We start from the raw sequence: 21,167 nt of genomic DNA, 5'->3' as shown, positions 1-21,167 counted from the left end.
GTAAGTGATACCTCATAAATAGCCCTTTTGTTACCTATCTTCTAATGTATATTTTAACAAGTTAAATAAAAAAGAAGAAGACTAAATACAAAATTTAAAATTTCTTAGTGTCATGAAATACTAGTATTGGAGGATAAGGTAAAGGTACTGCACCCACAGATGGCAATTTAGCTTCTAATTAAAAGAAACACACATATTAACCACAGAGAAAATTATTTAATTGTAAATATTTCATCCTAAGTATCTTAGGACATCATCAGTACAGTAGTTTAAAACAATAATAGGAATAACATACAGTTAGAGCTGCATGTTATTCCTATTTATGTTATTCATGATTACAATAGAATCTCATTAAACTTGCATAATGTGTTACAGAAGCAAAAAAAAAATATATATATATAGTATATATATATATATACTAATAATTATTTAACACAATTTTGTATGACAATTTCCCATACTTTAGGAATAGTAAGAACGTCGTTGCGGTTTAAGTTTGGTCTGTAAAGTAGGGCTTCAGAACTTTCTTTGCATAAACGTTCATGTTTATATAAAGATCTATGTAAAAGTTTAGACTTTTCCCAATGGATCCTATGGTTTGGATTTTCAATTCTGTGTTGAGAAAGGCCAGATTTCTGCGGTTTAAAAAGACGAATGTGGTCTTGATGTTCCGAGATGTTTCTGAACAGACCTACCTGTCTGTCCAAAGTAAGACAATTTGCATGAGCATGGAATCTCATAAATGCCAGGCAACATCAAAGGTGAGAGTTTGTCCTTAAGAGAAGGTAACAAGTTGTAAATTTGGTTGATAGATTTGCAAGTAGTGGCAAAATTGTATTTCTTCATAATTTTAGAAAGACGTTTGGAGATGCCTTTGACGCAAGGTATGGGAATCGTATGGACTTCTTCCTGCCTGGTTTGATGTGTGGAGAAGTGACTGATGATTTTTTGAGTTGTTTTAGGATTATATCCATTTAGGATGGCTGTATTTTTGATTACTTCTAATTCCTGGTTTAAAGATTCTTCAGAGGAGCAGAATTTGTGTGCTCTGGAAACTAGTGATTTAATAATGCGAGATTTCTGAGATGGATGATGAGCGGAAGAATTGTGAATGTAGCGACCTGAGAATGTAGGCTTGCGAAAGACAGACGTGGCGATGGAACCGTCTTCTTTTCTTTGGATGTGTAAATCCAAAAAGGAGATATCCTGTGGAGATTCTTTTTCTAACGTAAAGTTGATGCGATGATGAAGAAGGTTAATTTTATCTAGAAACAGTTGTAATTCATGTTCGGGATGATCCCAAACTGCAAATACGTCGTCAACATATCTTAACCAAATTTTTGGTTTGGGTTCAAAAGTGAATATTTTTTCCTCAAGGTGTTCTAGAAACAAGTTTGTTAGGTTTGGTGATAAAGGAGATCCCATTGCTGTTCCTTCTTCTTGCTTGTAAATTTGACCTTTCCAGGTGAAGTAACCTGATGCAATAACAAACTTGAACAATTCAACTATATCAAACAGAAATTTTTGAGTTAGTAATTCTATTGTTTCATTATAGGGAATGTTTGTGAAGAGGGAGACAATTTCGAAGCTGATTAACAAGTCAATTTTTGATAGTTGAATGTCTTTAATTTTTGTGTGAAACTCAGTAGAATTTTTGATTGAAGAGACTGAGTGGTCTATGTGAGGGCGGAGAAGGTTAGATAAGAATCTTGATAACTTGTAAGTTGGACTGCTGATACAGTCTACGACGGGTCTAAGTGAAACATTAGCTTTTGTGTAGCTTAGGTAAGCAATAAAGTCTAGGAGGTCTTGCATGGTATGTCTCAAGTTTTTTTGATTGTTTCTTCATCTAAGGAGGAAGTTTCATTAAGAAGCTTATTTAATTTTCTGAGTTGACGTTTTGGTTATTTTTTATTATGTTTTAAGGAAATAATAGCTTTCAATTCTGATGGTGGGATATTTAATTCTGAAGGTTTGGCATTGTAGATCACTTTAGCTACTTCAAATCAAAGTCTGTTGGCTTCAATACTGGAGAGATGGTTGACGTTTCTTTCTATATTATATATGAAGTCTAAATATAGGAAACATTTTGGTGAAATCACAAATTTATGGCCTCTCGCTAGAACATTTAATTCATCTTTTGTTAGTGGATGGTTAGATAAATTGACTACCCATTTTTCCGTTGGTAATTTGTTAGTGATCTTTTTTGATCGATTTAATAGATTAAGATATTTAATATGTAGAGCACCATTGCTTTTATCAAAAGCTTTTTTTCCTGAATTCTTTGAGACAGTTATAATTAATTGTAGCAATTCTTGATTTAACGTATTTGACAAGTATGTTTCTAGTTTTTTATAGATCTTTATATAAACATGAACGTTTATGCAACGAAAGTTCTGAAGCCCTACTACACAGACCGAACTTAAACTGCAACGACATTCTTACTATTCCTAAAGTATGGGAAATTGTCATACAAAATTGTGTTAAATAATTATTAGTGTGTGTATATATATATATATATATATATATTTTTTTTTTTTTTTACTTCTGTAATACGTTACGCACATTTAATGAGATTCTATTGTAATCATGTGCCCTAACTGTATGTTATTCCTATTATTGTTTTAAACTACTGTACTGATGATGTCCTAAGATATTTAGGATGAAATATTTACAATTAAATAATTTTCACTGTAGTTAATATGTGTGTTTCTTTTAATTATGATCGCACCACAGGTTTCGTTATTTAAAAAAAATTATTTTATGCTGATTTACATAATGATGAATAGGATTTATGTAATTTTATTATCATTTTCTTTAATATAATTACTCAAAAGTGAACGTATGATGCATATGTTGTATGATAGCAGCAAACAACATATCTTTCCTATGCAGGAAAAGTGGAGTCATTTTCAAAATATAGGTGTATTCAATAACTGAAACATGTCACCTTCTGAATTAGTTTAGATAAATAAATATATCAAACCTGGATGGATGTCTAAATGTGCAGAATAGAAAAATAGTGAATGGTTAGAAGAATAAATATTCTTAAATATTGTGCCCTTTCTCCTCAACTATTCTTAAATATTTTATTCTCCCTAATAATTATTCTAACTATTAATAGAATAGTTAATAGGAATATGTAAATAGTTAATTATAAATATTAGTTGGATATAACTATTATCCCTAAATATTCTTAAATATGGTACTCTTTTCTTCCCTAACCATCCTATTCCAATTCTGTAAAAATTAAGATTTGATCTATAGAGCCCATAGTCAGAAAGAATATTAATAACTTTATACAGAATAAAAATTTTCAGAAAGCTAAATCTAATCGAAATATTAAATAATATATAAAATATTTCTTAAATTTTTTAAAATATTTCTTAAAAGAAATATTTTTTAAAAATATTTCTTCTCTTTTTTTTTTTCACATATATCTGCGAAGAATTTTCATGAGATTAATTATCCAGACACATTCCTTTGGACTTTTATTTTTTTATGTTCTCATCCAGAATCTATCTTAGAGGATATAAGCTAGCCTAAATGTAACCTGTTTAAAACAACAGCAACAACAACAAAACAAAACAGGATACTTCACTAACTGCAGCACCATTGTTTTTGCTACTATATCCCAAAAAGGAGGAAGTTTGGGTCTCTAAGTAAGTACTTGTAGCATGATCTTGAAGAGTATCCATCGTACATGGAGAGAAGAAACTAGCACCTCCTGCACTGGAGACCAAATTGCATTTACTGCTTTAGACTTCCTTGTCTACTAGCTACTATGTGGTATATGAGCTTCATCACCCAGTAGCACCACTCTACAAGTATAAGTCATAAGCCTGGGCTTATAACTTATATCTCTTCTGTAGGTATTTGCATGGGCATTAATTTAATGAACTGGCTACTACCATACTTCCACTTTTTCTTGAATCTATAAACATGCAAGGAACTGCTGGTAAATATCCATTCACCATCTGGATTCAAACCTACCAAACCAACTTTTCATTTCCATTCTTAATTTCATCTCTCTCTCTCTCTCTCTCTCTCTCTCATACTTTTCTAGAAGGGAAAAAAAAAATAAAACAACATAACCACAGGTTCCTTCTTTTTTATCATTATGTTACTGAACCTAGCATATTTACTTTTTTTTCTGGCAGGTATTTCTGTGATCCAAGAAGGCTGATTTGAATCCAATAACTTAAGAAATTCATATTAATTAGGTCTATTGTATTAAGTCACATCCCTAATATGATGTTGTGACTTACCATTACAAGGTAACATGAACATAACATTTTATTTTAACAGTAAATTATTTAAGAATTTAAAATTCTTGGAATCCCCCCCCTTTCCTTAGAAACTTACTGCTATTTCTAAGGGGAAAAAATGAAGGTATTTAGAATGTTTAAAGAGTGTAAAATTTGTGAATGCTATTTTAGAGAATTTATACTTATATAAAATGATGTGCAGGCATTAATTTCAATTATGTTACTAATGAAATTTCATAGCTGCAGAAGATATATATGCAACACTCTTAAGCATGGCATCACTTACCAGCAACAGCAATCAGAAGCTGCTCATCTGGTATATATTCTAGTTGTGAAATTTTCTTGCCATCTCCTATTCGAGCAATTTCTGGATAAGAGGAAAAAAGGGAGGAAAAAAAAAGAAGGCAAGCTTTAAGCATAAAGGTTTAGAAACATGCAATATTTTACACACACATGTATAAGATAACTGCGAATTTCACAAAAATTAGCCATACAATATTTTAATGAGAAAGAAAGGTTCATCAGCTTAACAATGAAATAGTATTGGTTCATGCTTTTATTTTTTTTTGTAACTATTGGAAATTTAATGAAGTACTAATGAATGAAATGTACAGTGAAAAGTAAGTGAATGAAGGAAAAGATGTAAAAATTCCATGCAATCTTTACCAAGCTAACAACATAAGAAGTTGAAAGTCTATAATTATTCATGCATCAAAACTTATCACTTTTTTGCAAATAAGCAAAAAAAAATTCAAATGTGTGTGTGTGTGGGGGGGAAATAGTATCATTATGAGAAAAACTCAATAATCAGAAACAAAAGTGAAAAGAAAATAAGATGAAATGATAATATTTTAAGTTTATTATTATTATTAACATCTGACCTCCATGGAGTCAGAGACTCATCCTGGGTGGTACACTCTATTGACTATTGCACACAACACTCACTCATCCAACTGTACTTTAAACTGATTCAATGTGTCTACACACACACACACACACACACACACACACACACACACACACACACACACACACACACACACACACACACACACACACAATGCATTCCACTCACCAACCACTCTTCATGAAAAGAACCTGCTCGTCACTCCTCTGCTCATGACTGCCTATCTACTCACTCTCCCATTCTATGAAAAATCTCTTCCATGTCAACCTGATAACAACCCCTGATTAGCTTATATGTCTCAATCATATCCCTGCTCCTCCTATTCATGAAGCTTTACAAAACCACATTCCAAAGACCACTGGCCACCTTTGTGAATCTTCTCTGGACCATTTCTAACATATCATCATCACCACCATGAAAACCTGGCAACCAAATCTGTGCACAGTAATTCATGAGGCCTGATCAAGGCCCTATACAATGGCATCATAACGTCTCTATTTCTGCATGTCAGAGTCATTCACATCATTGCCATTATCCCATGTGATGTCTTCACAACTTGTGCAATGTGGCCTCTGAATTTCAGGTCCTTGTGCACCATCACCTCTAGATCTCTTATCTCCTCTACTTCCTTTAAAGTTTTCCCACCAAGTGTATACTTTGCATCCCACCATCTTACCAAATCTCAAAGCCTTATGCTTTGCAACATTGAACTGACAGTTCCACTTCCCTGCCCATTCATGCAATCTATTCAAGTCCTCCTGTAAGGCCATAACATCTGCATGACTCTGATTTGCTATCCCCAGTTTTGCATCATCTGCAAACAGCTGTACATCACTAGTTAAACCCATCCCGATATCATTAACATACAAATTGAACACCAATGGTCCCAAAACTCACCCCTGCAGTGACCTTTCTCTTATAGGATAGTGCACTCCCATATACAACTTTCTGATACTTATCTGACAGTCAGTCACTGATTTAACTCCAAAGTCTGTTATCCAATCCCATCTGTTTCAATTTATTTAATAGTTTGTCATGTTTGAGCCTATCAAAAGCTTTTTCAACATCCAAGTACACCACTGTATATTCATTTTTCCTGTCCAAGGTATTTGTCATGTTGTTATAGTACATAAGTAAGTTAGTAAAACATGATCTCCCCTTAACAAACCCATGCTGAAACCACAAAGAATACTGCTGTTTTCAAGCCAATTCTTTTCCTACTTCTCACCAGTCTCTCTAGTACCTTCACCACACTCCAGATATAAGACTGGCCTATAATTTGAAGCCACAGCTTTATCACCACTTTTATGCAGCAGAACAATTTTACTTTCTTTCCAATCCCTTGGAAACTGTGCTCTTGTAAGACTCTTATTAAGCAAGCATGCAAATGCTACTGCCAATTCCCTGGAACCTTCCCTTAAGACACGTGGTGATATGTGATCAAATTCTTTTGCCTTGTTGACATCGAGGTTATTTATTTCCTCAAATACTTCCTGCTCCCTTACAATTAAGCTATCCTCGCCTATGTCCTCTACACTAAGTTCCTCATGATTCCACTCTGATCACGATGAAACACCCTTATAAATTGATAACTGAATACCCCCAATAATGTCTTCTGCAGCAGTTATCATTCTACGATTTTCATCCATCAACATCATCTTACCACGATCGTTCCTCTTTCTACTTGCCACATATCTAAAAAACTATCTAGGGTTTTCTTCACCTGATTTGCCAATTTCTGCTGATATTGCACTTTTGTTTTCCTTACTAACTGAGTCACTCTTCTGGCTTGACTTTATACTCTTCAAGAAACTGATTATTACCATTATTCATCTTGTACTGCCTCCAAAGTATCTTTTTCTTCCAAATGTCATGTTCAAGCGCTTCATTTATCCATTTTACACCAATCTTATTCAGCCTTTTGTCCTCCGGAATTGATGCTGTTATGTATTTCTTGGTCAATTCCCAAGTAGCATTTATTTCCTTACTGCTCAACTTTTCATTCCATGCTATAGCTCCAAGCTGTCTCCTAAGCTTATCATAATCACCAGTCCTATAATTCTAAATATATCCTTTCCTCACAGAAGTTCGCATATGGCTAGCCACAACCTAAGTGATCACTTCATTATACGAGGCTGATGCAGAACAACCAATTATAATGGAAAAATGATGGAAAGTCCTCAAGTCAGCAAAGAATAATAAAAGCTCTAGAGAAGATGGTATATTAGCAGAACGTATCAAATCAGGAGGTTCACAGTTTCATAATATCATATTGAATATGTTTAATGATATTTAACTGCAGAAAAAATTCCAATCCAGGGGTATAAATCTTTGATTATCTTATTACATAAAAAAGATTAATATAACTAAAACCAAACTGATGGCTAATTCAGATCAAATTGAACTAAAATTAGCTGATAATTGTACTGAAATTGTACAGGACTATATTTACCTTAGTCAATGAGTTAGTTTTAAGGAAAAACAAGATAATAAAATAAGTAGAAAAATCACACAAGGAAACAAAGTATTTTAGCTATATAAAGATTATCTGTTGGAGATTTAGCTGTATGCCTAAAAAGAAAGTTCTTTAATATATGCATTATTCCAATGTTTATTCCTATGAAGTGATGCACAACTGAAAAAACAGGAGCATAGGCTGCATGTGTAGCCCAAATAGCCTTGGAGAGAAGAATGCTCCACATAACAAAAAGGGACAGAATAAGAAATACTAGAATTAGAAAGATGATTAAAGTAGAAGATATTGTGAAGTGTAGTACAGCATGTAAATAGGGATAGACTGGCCATATTAGTAGACTGCCAAACAAAAGATGAACAAAATTAAGCACTAAGTCGATACCAAGAGATGGAGAAATGTTGCCAAAGAACAAGATGACCTAGAAAAGTCTGATATTATTATTAACATCTGACCTCCATGGAGTCAGAGACTCACCGTAGGAGGTACACACTATTGCACACAATGCTCATCCAACCATGTGCTTTAAACTGATTCAATGTGTCTACATTCACAACACACTCAGGCAATGCATTTCACTCACCAACCACTCTCCATGCAAAGAACCTTCTCCTCACTCCTCTGCTCACAGTTTCCAGCAATGGCCTCTTGTTCTAACCACCCCTTTCCCATTCTATGAAAAATCTCTTCCATATCAACATGATAACAACCCCAGACTAGTTTATACATTTCATTCATATCCCTCCTATTCACGAGACTCTACAACTTAAATTTTCTCAATCTGTCCTCATACTCCAATTCCAAAGAACACTGACCACCTTTGTGAATCTTCTCTGGACCCTTTCTAACATATCCTCATCACCACGAATCTTGCAACCAAATCTGTGCACAATAATCCATATGATGCCTGATCAAGGCTTTATACAATGTCATCATAACCTGCCTATTTCTGCATGTCAGGGTCCTCAATATGAAATGGTGGACACTGGCTGAAGACAGCCAGAACTGGAAAGTTAAGGGGGAGATCTATATGCAGCAGTGGATGGAAAGAGGAAAAAAAGATAAACATGATGAGTCTTTGATTCCATGTGAAGATAATAATAATAATAATAAAATGATAAGTATTTATGAACTCATAAATGTTTCTCTGAAGTGAAAGAATTAGCAAAAAATACATCAATACATGCCCTTTAGATGTATCATAGAAAATATTTAAAAAATCCATTAACATACAAAAAACTTTAATTTCATTTTTAAATTCAATTCAAAATCTCAACCTCCTCCCATTTTTTCTATACTTTAATTAAAACTGTAATTGTATAAAGTAAAAAAAATCTATTTGTTAAATAATAAAAAAAACAAGCAATCTCCTTACCACTTTATATATATTTTGATTTCAGTATTAAGAGAGTTAAATTCTGCAGGTACAGGCAAAATTAAATTAGTAAGAACAAAAGAGCAGGAAATTTTAGAACTAAGAAAGCACCTTGTGACAGCACTATATCACCAAAAACCAATTGGGAAATTAAGTCATTAATTAGTGCATGAGAATTAGAGGAGTGTTTGAAGGAAACAGTCAGGCTGCATTCCCAAGTTAGAAAAACAAATTGGGTGTTGACTGTAAGAAATTCAAGTACCATTATTTGAAGGACCATGGAATCAAAATAATACTCATACAATTTCAATTTAAAAATAAACTAAAATTAACTTAATTCAATGTTTTGATATTTGGATTGATGTCATTATCAGAAGTATGTATCTAGACCAGTGGTTCTTAACCTGTGTTCATCGGGACACTTGTGTTCCGCCGGTGAAAGATGTCACATGACACAGTTCTGAGTGTAATTGGCTACTCTGAATAAAAATGCTGAGGGAATTATTTCTGTTAAAACAGAACAATTAACAATATTGGAAGAAAAGATTTCAAGTTACCATATTTGCCGGTGTATAAGACGCACCCCCTTTTTTGTACACATTTTTTAGGAAAAAAACTTTATCACTGAATATTATAATGAATTTACAGCTCTGCAGCCCTGTTTCCAAGTTCTTTAGCATAGACAATCACACCTAGCTCATATACAATATTGTAGCAATGCCGACGTTTTTCAGCCATAATTTGCCAAGAAATTTAGAGAAAATTTAACGGCAGAAATTTATCACCATTCACAACAACCGCGACAACAATTGCAAAGTTTAAACGAACAGGAACACAGCTGTGATCGTCGATGACAGTGCATGTGCATCCACTGAACTCTATGTAACTGCGATTTGTAACAGAGAAAATTTCCAGACATGAAAGTAATAAAAAACTGAGTATCAGCATATAAGACACACCCTATTTTTCAGACCTATTTTCAAAAAAATTAAGTGCGTCTTATATGCCGGCAAATACGGTACTTTCCTCCTTCCCTAAATACACACAATTATGACTTAATACGAAATCCATTTGGCACAGTTAATGCGTCGAGTTGCGAATTTTCATTACAAGAAGAAGAACAATTAGTTACCTTGTCAACGGATCGTACTCTAAAAAATGAAATTCTCTGAAATACTCTTGAGGAATTTTGGATTTTTGTCCAAGCTGAATACCCAGCTTTCTCCACAAGAACACTGAAAATTTTGTTAACGTTTTCAACATTTCGATACAAAATAAATAACGGAAAAAACTCATGTAGAAAGATTATTTAATAGTATAATTTTTGCCTGTGTGTCACAGGCATCTTCAGTACATTAAGCTCAAAATTAAACACTAACTGACAATTCCAAAAAGTGGCATCTAAGTAGCTGGTGTAAGATAACTAAAAAGGTCAATAACTTTCCTAAAAAAATAAAAAAATAAAAAAAATAAAAAATTAATACAATAAAAAGTTAGGAAAGATTAGTTGATTTGTAAAGTACTATCTCCCATAAAGGGGATAGACATAAGGCGTCGGATCTATTTAAGTTAGGAGAATGAAATAGAGTTTCACATGTTTCTTTATAAAGGCGTTCCATGAGAAACTGACTTTTGTGAAGAACTCTTGTCTTTCTCCAATGAACTCTGTGTCTTGTGAAGATGGCATGTTCAGAAAGTCCAGACTTTTCAGGTTTAAAGTATTCAATATAAGAGTGGTGTTCTTCTAGCCGAATAGAGAAAGACAAGAGTTCTTCACAAAAGTCAGTTTCTCATGGAACGCCTTTATAAAGAAACATGTGAAACTCTACTTCATTCTCCTAACTTAAACAGATCCGACAGCTTACGTCTATCCCCTTTATGGGAGATAGTACTTTACAAATCAGCTAATCTTTCCTAACTTTTTATTGTATTAATTTTTTTTTTTTTTTTTTTTTTTTTTTTAGGAAAGTTATTGACCTTTTTAGTTATCTTACACCAGCTACTTAGATGGCACTTTTTGGAATTGTCAGTTAGTGTTTAATTTTGAGCTTAATGTACTGAAGATGCCTGTGACACACAGGCAAAAATTATACTATTAAATAATCTTTCTACGTGAGTTTTTTCCGTTATTTATTTTGTATCGAAATGTCTACTCATGGTTTACCTCTTTTAAAACTTAGTTTTCAACATTATATTTGTGTGAGCTTGGTTTCTCAATATTAACTCATATAAAAACTGAAAAGCATGAAAGACTTATTAATAAAAAAAAAAGAGATTAGAGTAGCTACGTATATCACATATTAGACCTGATATAAATGAAACCTGCAAAAGCAGAGAAGCTCAAGTATTGTATTAAAATAAGTTCCATTTTTATAAAAGACAAGTCCATGCATATTTTTATTGTTAGTGTTATGACCCCAATGCTTTTGGTGTTCCCCAAATGTTTCTTATAATCAAAAGTGTTCCGTGACTTTGAAAAGTTAAGAACCACTGATCTAGACCAACAACATATAAACAGTAAATTTTTCTTGGGTGCAAGAAAATTTTACTATTTATTTTATTTTTACAATTTCCTTTGTGATTTATATCACAAACAAATTAAAAAAAAAAACATACATATATATATATATTAAATGATAGTGATTGGTCAGTGAATTAAGCACTCATGTAAGACTGGTGATTTTTATCTGTTTTATTGGGTTTTCCCTTAGAAATTTATAGTTTTATAGTATATTAGTGTAGATAGTGTTTTATAAAATAATTCTGCTATGATACTGCAATATTAAATATAGTTTAAAATGATGCCAAAAACGTACAAGGACCATAACACTAACAAGAGCAGTGAAGTCGAGAACAAGAATACATGCCATACTAAGTAGGTTAAGGTGAAAGCAGATTATCAGAGAAATGATTTGGGAATTACACAAAATCAAGTGGTGTGTAAATGAACAAAGGAAGGATAAGAAAACTAAGCAGAAAAATAAGAAACAACAAAGTATCAAATCAGGTAAGTTAGTAAGCAAGAAAAATGAGGTAAGTAATGTTGTTTGTAAAAAGAAGGATGTTATTTGGTATGGTGACTCTATAATAAAACATGATGTTGATGAGCTGGTTATAACTTCAAGTTTTCCTGAAGCAAAAATTAAAAATATAATGCAAGCAATTCAAAAACAGAAAAGAAAAGTAAATGACATCATGATTATAGTAGGTACTAATGACATAACTAGTGATTAGTTCAGTATGAAAGAGGATATGAAAGGGTTATTGGAAGAGGTGAGAGTGAAGAGCGAGAAAGTGAAAATAGTTGGTATATTATCTTGATATGATAAAAATGAATAACGAAGAAGGGCCATGATGTCAAATGATTTGACGTGTAGGCTATTTAGAAGGAACGGATGCGAGTTTTTGGATGTCTGGAGTGAGTTTGAGGGAGGATTGAATTTGTATGCAAGGGATGGCCTACACTTGAATGCATTTGGTATCAGGAGTCTTGAAAAAGTAATAACTAGTATGAGACTGAAGAAAGAGAGTCAGCATAATTCAATTATAATGGGAGGAATGATGAGAATATGAGTGTAAGAGTGATAATGTTATATAACAGTGTTAATGATGGGAATGGTCATTATCATGGAAATCATAGTCATTATCATAGATGATTACGAGGAGAGAACGATTTCAACTTTGTGTTCATCCAGTTCGGACCATCAAATGTGAGCAAAGATGTCTACATGTATATAAGACACTAGAGAAGAATAGAGATCTGTAAGATGTCCAACTGTGTCATGCAGACTTCAGACAAGAGTATACAAAAGAACATGCAGGTAGATTATTATGTCTGTACACCAATGCTAGGAGTATCAGAAATAAAGGAGTAGAGTTTGTTGTCTTAGTCAATATGTTAGGACCTCAGATTGTAGGCATTAGTGAGACCTGACTATCAGAATCAGACATACTAACTGGTATCGAGTGTAAAGGGTACACTATTTTTAGGAAGGATAGAGAGGATAGTACAGGAGGGACATGTGGCTAATGATATCGGATGACTTGAATCCAGTTAGAGTTGAGACCTATGATTGTAGTACTAGTAACAGTATTTCATGTGCCAGTGAGTTTGAAGTCATCTGGTGTGAGGTGGAATCTAACAATATCAAATAGATAGAGGAGTGTTGTTACAGATCTGGTGGATGTTTGCTAGTGATGAAGAAATGCATCACCAAATAGAGAGACAATGGGTGTGAAAAGAATAATCATAAGGGGAGACTTAATTATCCAAATATTGATTGGGTAGCAGTAAAATCTCACGAGAGAATGAAACTGAATTTATTGAGCTGTTGCAAGACAACTTCCTTGAGCAGCATGTGACAGAAGGAACTCAAAGTCAAAGAGTGTTAGATTTGATTACAATGTCAGAGAGTGTTTCAATTAAAGATGTAACCATTTTGCCTCTGATTGGTGAAAGTGATCATGCAGTACTCACTTGGGAAGTGGCTGTTTATGAATGTTAAATTCAAAAAAAAAAAGGTTACATGCTGAACTACAAATCAGGAAATTATGATCAACTCAGTAGTATACCGAATTCAGTGGAAATGGTATCTTTTGCTGGATGGGAAGAATATTGACAGCACATATGAAGCATTTAAAAAATACTTAAATGATGCAATGTCAGATTGTGTTTCACAATTTCAAAGAATAAATAAGGTAGGAGTCAAACGAATGTGTAATCTTATGGAGCAAGAGATTCATAAGGAAAAGGACAACGTGCAAGGTATACTGTGTGCATAATGATGATGTCCATTATGAAAATTATAAGCAGCAGGCCAGAAGATTAACAACTGTTGTACGGAAAGTGAAGTCTGAGTATGAAAAGAAACTGGCTTTGCTAACGACAACCCAAAAGAATTCTGTTGTTATGCTGCAAGTAAAAGAAAGAATGAATTTGAAAGAATAACCCTACTGAATGCAAATGGCATGTGGGTAACTGATGCAGAAATGATTGGTCAACTAATGAGTAGCCATTTTGCTAAAAGCTATCAACCTGGTATGTGCAACATCGAACTCAACGTTACCTCTTCGCTATATGAGGAAACACATGTGGATGAGGGGGAAGTACTAGAGAGCTGTTGCACAAATTGAATAAGAATTCTGCAATAGGAAGTGATGGGATATCAGCACGGATGCTAAAAGAATGTTCAGCTGAGCTGACCTTCACCCGGCTATATAATTTGAGTCTTAGAACACAGAAGATTCCACAGGAGTGGAAAGAATGTATGGTAATCTCATTGCACAAGGGTGGTGCAAGGACCGATGTATCCAACTATCGACTAATCAGTATCTCAGGAGTGGTGGTGCAGATTTTGGAAAAGTTCGTAAGGGCTTGCATTAAGAGATGAGTTGACAGTGAATCTCTACATTGCAATGAACAGCATGTGTTTACTAATTGAAGGTCATATTGTAGCAACTTGCACACGCTTTATAATGTTATTACCATTGAACTAGACAAGGGGAATGAATACAGTATGATACTTTTTATTATTTATGATACTATTTTATTATTTATTTATTATGATACTTTTTATTTATCCTACGATCCCATGGAGTCAAAGACTCATTTAGGAAGTCCTTTTGTCATACATACCTTAAACACACTCTCAGGCAATGCATTCAAATCATTCACAACTCTCCATGCAAAAAACCTGCTTCTCACTATCCTGCTCATAACCTCCTTTTATAGCTTCCAGGATGACCTCTTGTTTTCCCCTGATCTCCTACCATTTTATGAAAAACCTTTTCAACATTGATCTGACAACAACTTCTTACCCACTTGTATGTCTCTATCATATCACCCTTCCTCCTCTTATCCACTAAACTTTGTAAATTGACCTTTCCTCGTATTCAAAATTCCAGAGATCAGAAACTATTTTGGACCATCGCCTCTGGACTCTTTCCAACATCTCTTCATCCTTTTGAAAACCAGGTGACCAAATCTGTGCACAGTAGTCCATGTGTGGCCTAATGAGATCCTTATACAATGGAACAAGAATCCTTACTTCTACAAGTCAGTGTCCTCTGCTTCTTTCCCAGAATTCGTTGTGTTATCCTTACAATTTTAGCAATGTGTCCTCTAAATTTTAGATCCTTATCCACTATCACCCCAAGATCTTTTATTTCCTCCACCTCCAACAACATATCCCCACCAAGCATAAATTCTATATCCCATCTTTGTTTCCCAAATTTTAAAATCTTACATTTTGCAACACCGAACCAGCATCTTCGCTCCTGTGTTCATTCACTCAATATCTATTAAAGTCGTCTTGTAATATCCATTCCCATTTGCTCCAACTTATGTAATAATTTTCCATGCAGTATTCTGTCAAATGCCTTTGCAAATACAGCAGTATCTTTATCCAATTCCGCTGTCATCTTATTATAAAATGTGAATAAATGACTGAGGCAGGACCTTCCTTTTATAAAGCCATGTCGCTCCTATACAGTATCGTATTCCTATTCACCCATTCTTGAATTTTACTTCCAATACTCCAGAGATACTAATCAGTTTTTTAATTTGCTACTACTGTCTTGGAATCACCTTGATATACAGTGTACACACCATTAATATAGTAGTTCTCAAGAAAACTTCATAAGAAAGGATGTTCCATGTTTGTTGAACAGTTGGATTCTGGTTTGAGCAATGGATGCTAATATTATTATAATAGGCTTAGAGAAAGTGGGAAAAAAGAAAAGACCTCTCCTTCCTACATCCTGGCAACAAAGTTTTGATAAGCTATTCTCTTCCATCCTATTTGAGTGGCCCCCACTAAATTAGATTAACTCTGCTTACACATTCCTGAATGCTAATAATGTCAAGTTCCTTCCCAATATCTTCATTTTAATATGATTTTTCACTGATACCATCTGTTCACCAGAATTCTTAATTTTTGTAGAATTATCATATCTGTGGTTGCCAGTCTTAAATCATGTATTTTATTTCTAACCCAGGTATCAGAATCCATAAATTAAAATTAGTTTGAACAGTGTCTTTGTATACGGCTTGTTTAGTGTTTGGATTAATTTCTCTCTTACTTTATATAAATTTATTAATTTAACTCCCTATCATACAACATTTCTAATTCTGTTATTTATTCCATATTTATTTTCCATCTTCACTAAAAATTGTGCCCATCTATAGAAATTTTCAACTTCTTCTTTTCCATGGCTGCTGGTTTTAACTTTCTGAGTCTGCCATAGAGGTCTGGATATTACAGAGATTATGAGCGTGTACTATAACGGGCGTGGGGCCGAAAAGTTCTGATGAATACCTCAGTTCAGGTTTCTACCTCAATTCCTTCATGGTGATTAGCACACCTTCTACAATGATGGAATTTTACTCCAGGAAATTAAAGCTATTTATTTGGCAGTGTTAGTGGAGAGGGAGTTGAAGTTTAAAGGACATACTGCAAAAGTGGCAAAGGTAGCTCATAGGATTATTTGGTTATTAGAGAATACACTAACAAGAAGTTATTTCTCTTTCTAAGACTTCGATATGGCTACATCTGGATTGCTGGGATCAGAGGTGACTGGTCTGTGGACCGCTCCTTACAATGACAGATTCAGGGTTTGTAGGTTGCAGAATTTGGTTGATAGGCCGAAAAGAAGGAATGTGACAGAAACATTTTGAGAGAAAAATTTTTATAAGAATAATGTGAAGGAAAATTTTTAGACTTGGGTAGAGGAGAACGAAACAAGGGGTCCCCTTAGAAGCTAAGTTAGCATAGTTAGTAAGGGTGTGAGAACTAGATTTTTTACTTGGAGTGTGGTGAATGAGTGGAATGGGTGGGTTAACAGAGTCTACTGTAAGCATTTTGTTGGCAAATGTATTCAAGAAATACGACTGATGCCATGTGGAGTGTTAGGTCTGTCAATGAGTCTTCAGATTCCATAGAGGTTACTATGCAATAATAATAACAATAATATAATAATTTCTTTAATTTGTATAGAATTTAATTTTTTATTTTATAACCATAAAATATTTAGCCAATTTACCTTCTCGATCCAAATCAACACAATATAGTCCTTCTTCAGTTCCTAAAACAATTCTTTCTTGATCTGTAACAAAGAATTAAGTGTTATTGAAAATACTGAAAATAAAATAAATAAAGGCATAATTTCTGCAGTAAGCTTCTGATTTTTGACAATTTCACTTGAAATAGAGATGTATTTGTTAACTACACAGATAATAAGCCAAAAGGCTATTTTACCGGCGAATTTGTTAATTAAGAGGGAGATGTTAAATCCCGTTTTATTTTATAGCCGGGTACGAAACTAGGGTCGAAATCCATCGACATCCATAGAGTTTCAATGCCGAAAAAAACTATCGGCGGAACCAAGTGTAAATGATCACTTGGATAGTACAACACCAGGGCAACTCCATGCAAAGGTGGAGCAAGCTCGCTCGCTCACTAACTTTAATATTCTTTCATAATGTAAAACCCAGCTCCTAAGAGATGTATATATATTGTTTTACATTATGAGAAGAGGTCACTACCCAGACCGGTTTCAACCTTTTTTGAGGTCTCATCAGTGAGTAGGTAGACCTGGAATATCAAGGTTTTAAGTGAACAGAAACTTACATACCTCTACTATCGAATTGCCGAAGTGGTTATTTAAGAATATTTAACAATATATAGTACACCACTTCGGCAATTCGATAGTAGAGGTATGTAAGTTTCTGTTCACTTCAAACCTTGATATTCCAGCATTTGACAAAGTTAAAAGAAACATATTATTTAACATATTAAAAGAAAGACAAATACCAAATAATATCCTAAAAGCTATCACAAGTATATAGGAAAATAATCAAATACAAATAAGATTAAATCATGAGCTATCATATACAAGAGAGATAGGTGTCCGACAGGGATGTCCCCTCTCAGCAACTCTTTTTAATATCTACTTAAATGAAATAATAATATGATGGAGTAAAAATTTACATCAAGGAATTAAACTTTCACCTACAGTTAACTTAAACACTCTCCTCTTTGCCAACGACCAAATAATAATTACAAATTCTGAAGATAACTTACAGAAAGCTATTTTAAATCTAAATGAGATATCTAAAGATTATGGTATGATAATATCAACGGAAAGATCAAAAACTATGACCTTTAAAGGACAGATCCAGCAAGAACTAAAATAGTAATAGATAACAAGATCTTAGAACAGGTGAATTCATTTAACTACCTAGGATGTACGATCACATATGAAAATGAAAGAGATATAAACGTAAAAATTGCAAAATATTTAAAAATCACAGGAGTAATTAACTCTATATTTAAACCAAACCTAGTTCAAAAACAAACCAGGCTAAAAGTATACAATACATTAGCCCTACTGGTCTTAATGTATGGAAGCGAAATCTGGACAATAAAACAAAAAGACAAACAAAGATTAACAACAGCAGAAATTAAGTTTATGAGAAAAACTGCAAAGTATACCCTATTTGATCACAAAAGAAACGAAGAATCAGTAATAGAAAAAATTTAAAAATATAAACATAAATGGATGGAACACGTTCAAAGAATGAAAACTGAAAGATTATCAAAACAAGTCTTAAAGTACAAGCCATAAGGAAAAAGAAAACCAGGACGTCCTCTTAAACGATTCAATGATGACTTCTAAGGCCAGAACAAGCCATGCTAGGCCTAAATCCTTGATACATATGATGATGATGATATACCAGTTCTACCTACTCACTGATGAGACCTCAAAAAAGGTTGAAACCGGTCTGGGTAGTGACCTCTTCTCATAATGTAAAACAATATATATATACATCTCTTAGGAGCTGGGTTTTACATTATGAAAGAATATTAAAGTTAGTGAGGGAGCTTGCTCCACCTTTGCATGGAGTTGCCCTGGTGTTATACTATCCAAGTGATCATTTACACTTGGTTCCACCGATAGTTTTTTTCGGCATTGAAACTCTATGGATGTCGATGGATTTCGACCCTAGTTTCGTACCCAGCTATAAAATAAAACGGGATTTAACATCTCCCTCTTAATTAAGAGATGCATTTGCTTTGCTAATGAAATGAAAACTTCGTGGCTAATTCTAGTAAAACTTTTTGTAATTCAACACACACACACACACACACACACACACACACACACACACACACACACACACACACACACACACACACACACACACACAGGTATCAGAAATAAAAAAAGAAACAGAAGCTTTGATATGATCAAGGATGTGCTGGTTTTCCCATCCTCACCCATGAACTGTGCAGCTAGGTTAGCATGGATATGGATAAAATATGGAAATGTCAGCAAGGAATATGGAATTGAATTCTTCTTAGTAGAAACTATTCATATAAAGCCACCAATTCTCTCTTGTTTAAAATAGGTAAGATTACTATGCCTCCTCCAGGCATTCCATTTTACAACTAAGCTGTGATCTAATGGTAGATTTCAATTAGAAATACTATACTACTGGGTCCAGATAATAAATTAGTATAACAACACAGTGAATTTTTTGGAGCACATACCTTTGAGAAGTAACTTTTCTGCCAAATGTCAATACTCTCCCTCCAAAAATGCTATGCATTCTATAACTTCTATAACTGCAATTTTCAGATTTTTCTCATAATTTCTTGAGAAGGTGAATAAGCTACTCTAAACTCGTGCTCCCACATTTTATCACTATTGTAAGTGTTTTTCATTCAAATTACTCATTAAACGGAAATCCTAACAGCAGGTACTAAGGAGCTGATTATTTCTACACAACATGTAAGTACTTATTGTGCATTAAATCAGCTATACTTCCAGTTAAAAATCAGCCACGTGTAAGTGCTCGCCATGCCTATCGTATGAAGCAATGATGGTGGCAACAAAAACGAGCACACTGTGTCTCGCCAGTGCAGTGCCATCGATCATTGACAAACTCACAAAGTGCCGCAGCTGTAAAATTGATGTTGCTGATTTAAAAAAAAAAAAAAAGTATATTGTGTGAGTTCTGTTGCCACTGGCTATGTGCTTCCTGCACAAAAATAGATGAATCAACACTCAAGCTATTTATTGACCTCAACCAGCCCTTTTTCTGTTTGCTTTGCTCCCCTTTCTCCAAAACAGCTCCTGAATTAGACAAATGACTCAAAAACTTCAAACAGCACATCGATGCTATGAACTAAACTTTTTCCTCCAAAATACGAGCAATGGCAGCCAAGCTAGAACTAAATGACAACCAGCACTGCAATGCAAGTTCAGCCTTGCTGCAAATGAACTCCACGATCTAATTGTATAAATGGTACATGACTCAATGGAGGTCAAAAACAAAAAAAACAATGTTATTTTTAACTTTCCAATGGAAAACAGAAAATCACTAAAAGATGAATGATGAATTAGCAGAAGAATGCAACATCGATTCTAAAAATATCGTCGGGTGCCACTGTTTCGGACCCATAAATCAAACAAATGACGGAACGAACTTTCCACACCTTGTAAAAGTGACTTGTGACATGCTGACAAGCACATCTAAATTAATAATAGTGCTCAACAACAAGTTCAAAGACACTTGTCTCCCAATCACACATATTTGCTCAACTAGATCTAGCATTTGCCATGAGAGAGCAAAGTCGCCAAATTCGAAAATAACCAGAAAAACACCAAAATGGAGAAAACAATTGGATCATAGACTTCAAACAAGCTAAATTAGTGCAAAATCAACTAGCGCAGTATACAGGCACTGAATAGGAAAAGTGCAAGATCCTTGCGGTCAAATATATGCCTCACAGAACCCTGCATATCCACTTTACCAACATCTGTGGTCTAAATTCCAACCTTAATAGTGTCCACTACCATCTTCAGTCTACCAAACCCCACCTACTCTTTCTGGCAGAAACTGAAATCTCACTTTCACCCACCACTATTCATCTCAACTTTCCAAACTACACACTCTTTAACTCCTTTTGACAAAGGGCATACATTCTATACATACATTCACTCTGACACATACCTTGCCAGAGAGCATCCCAACTTAGAATCACCCATCTATGACCTTCTTTGGTTGAAAATATCCCTTCCCCACTCAAATTCATTTGTTGTCTCTATCGCTCTCCTAAATGCAACCAATCACTCTGAACT

General features: G+C 34.1%; 1 protein-coding gene across 1 annotated transcript in view; it reads right to left on the bottom strand.

Moving 5' to 3' along the window:
- The window catches only part of LOC150101467 (serine/threonine-protein kinase Genghis Khan-like), an 896,778-nt gene that overhangs the window by 164,278 nt on the left and 711,333 nt on the right, over positions 1 to 21,167 (bottom strand). The window contains 2 exon segments of the mRNA XM_090400803.1: positions 4,555 to 4,635; positions 17,064 to 17,126. Coding sequence (XP_090256929.1) covers positions 4,555 to 4,635; positions 17,064 to 17,126 — 144 coding nt within the window.

This window comes from Typopeltis vanoorti, chromosome 11 (assembly GCF_054136105.1).
Source record: "Typopeltis vanoorti isolate ZY-2024b chromosome 11, IOZ_Tvanoo_1.0, whole genome shotgun sequence".
Taxonomy (NCBI): Eukaryota; Metazoa; Arthropoda; class Arachnida; order Uropygi; family Thelyphonidae; genus Typopeltis; species Typopeltis vanoorti.
Note: the sequence above shows the minus strand (reverse complement) of the source record. Positions and strands in the feature narration are given on the sequence as shown.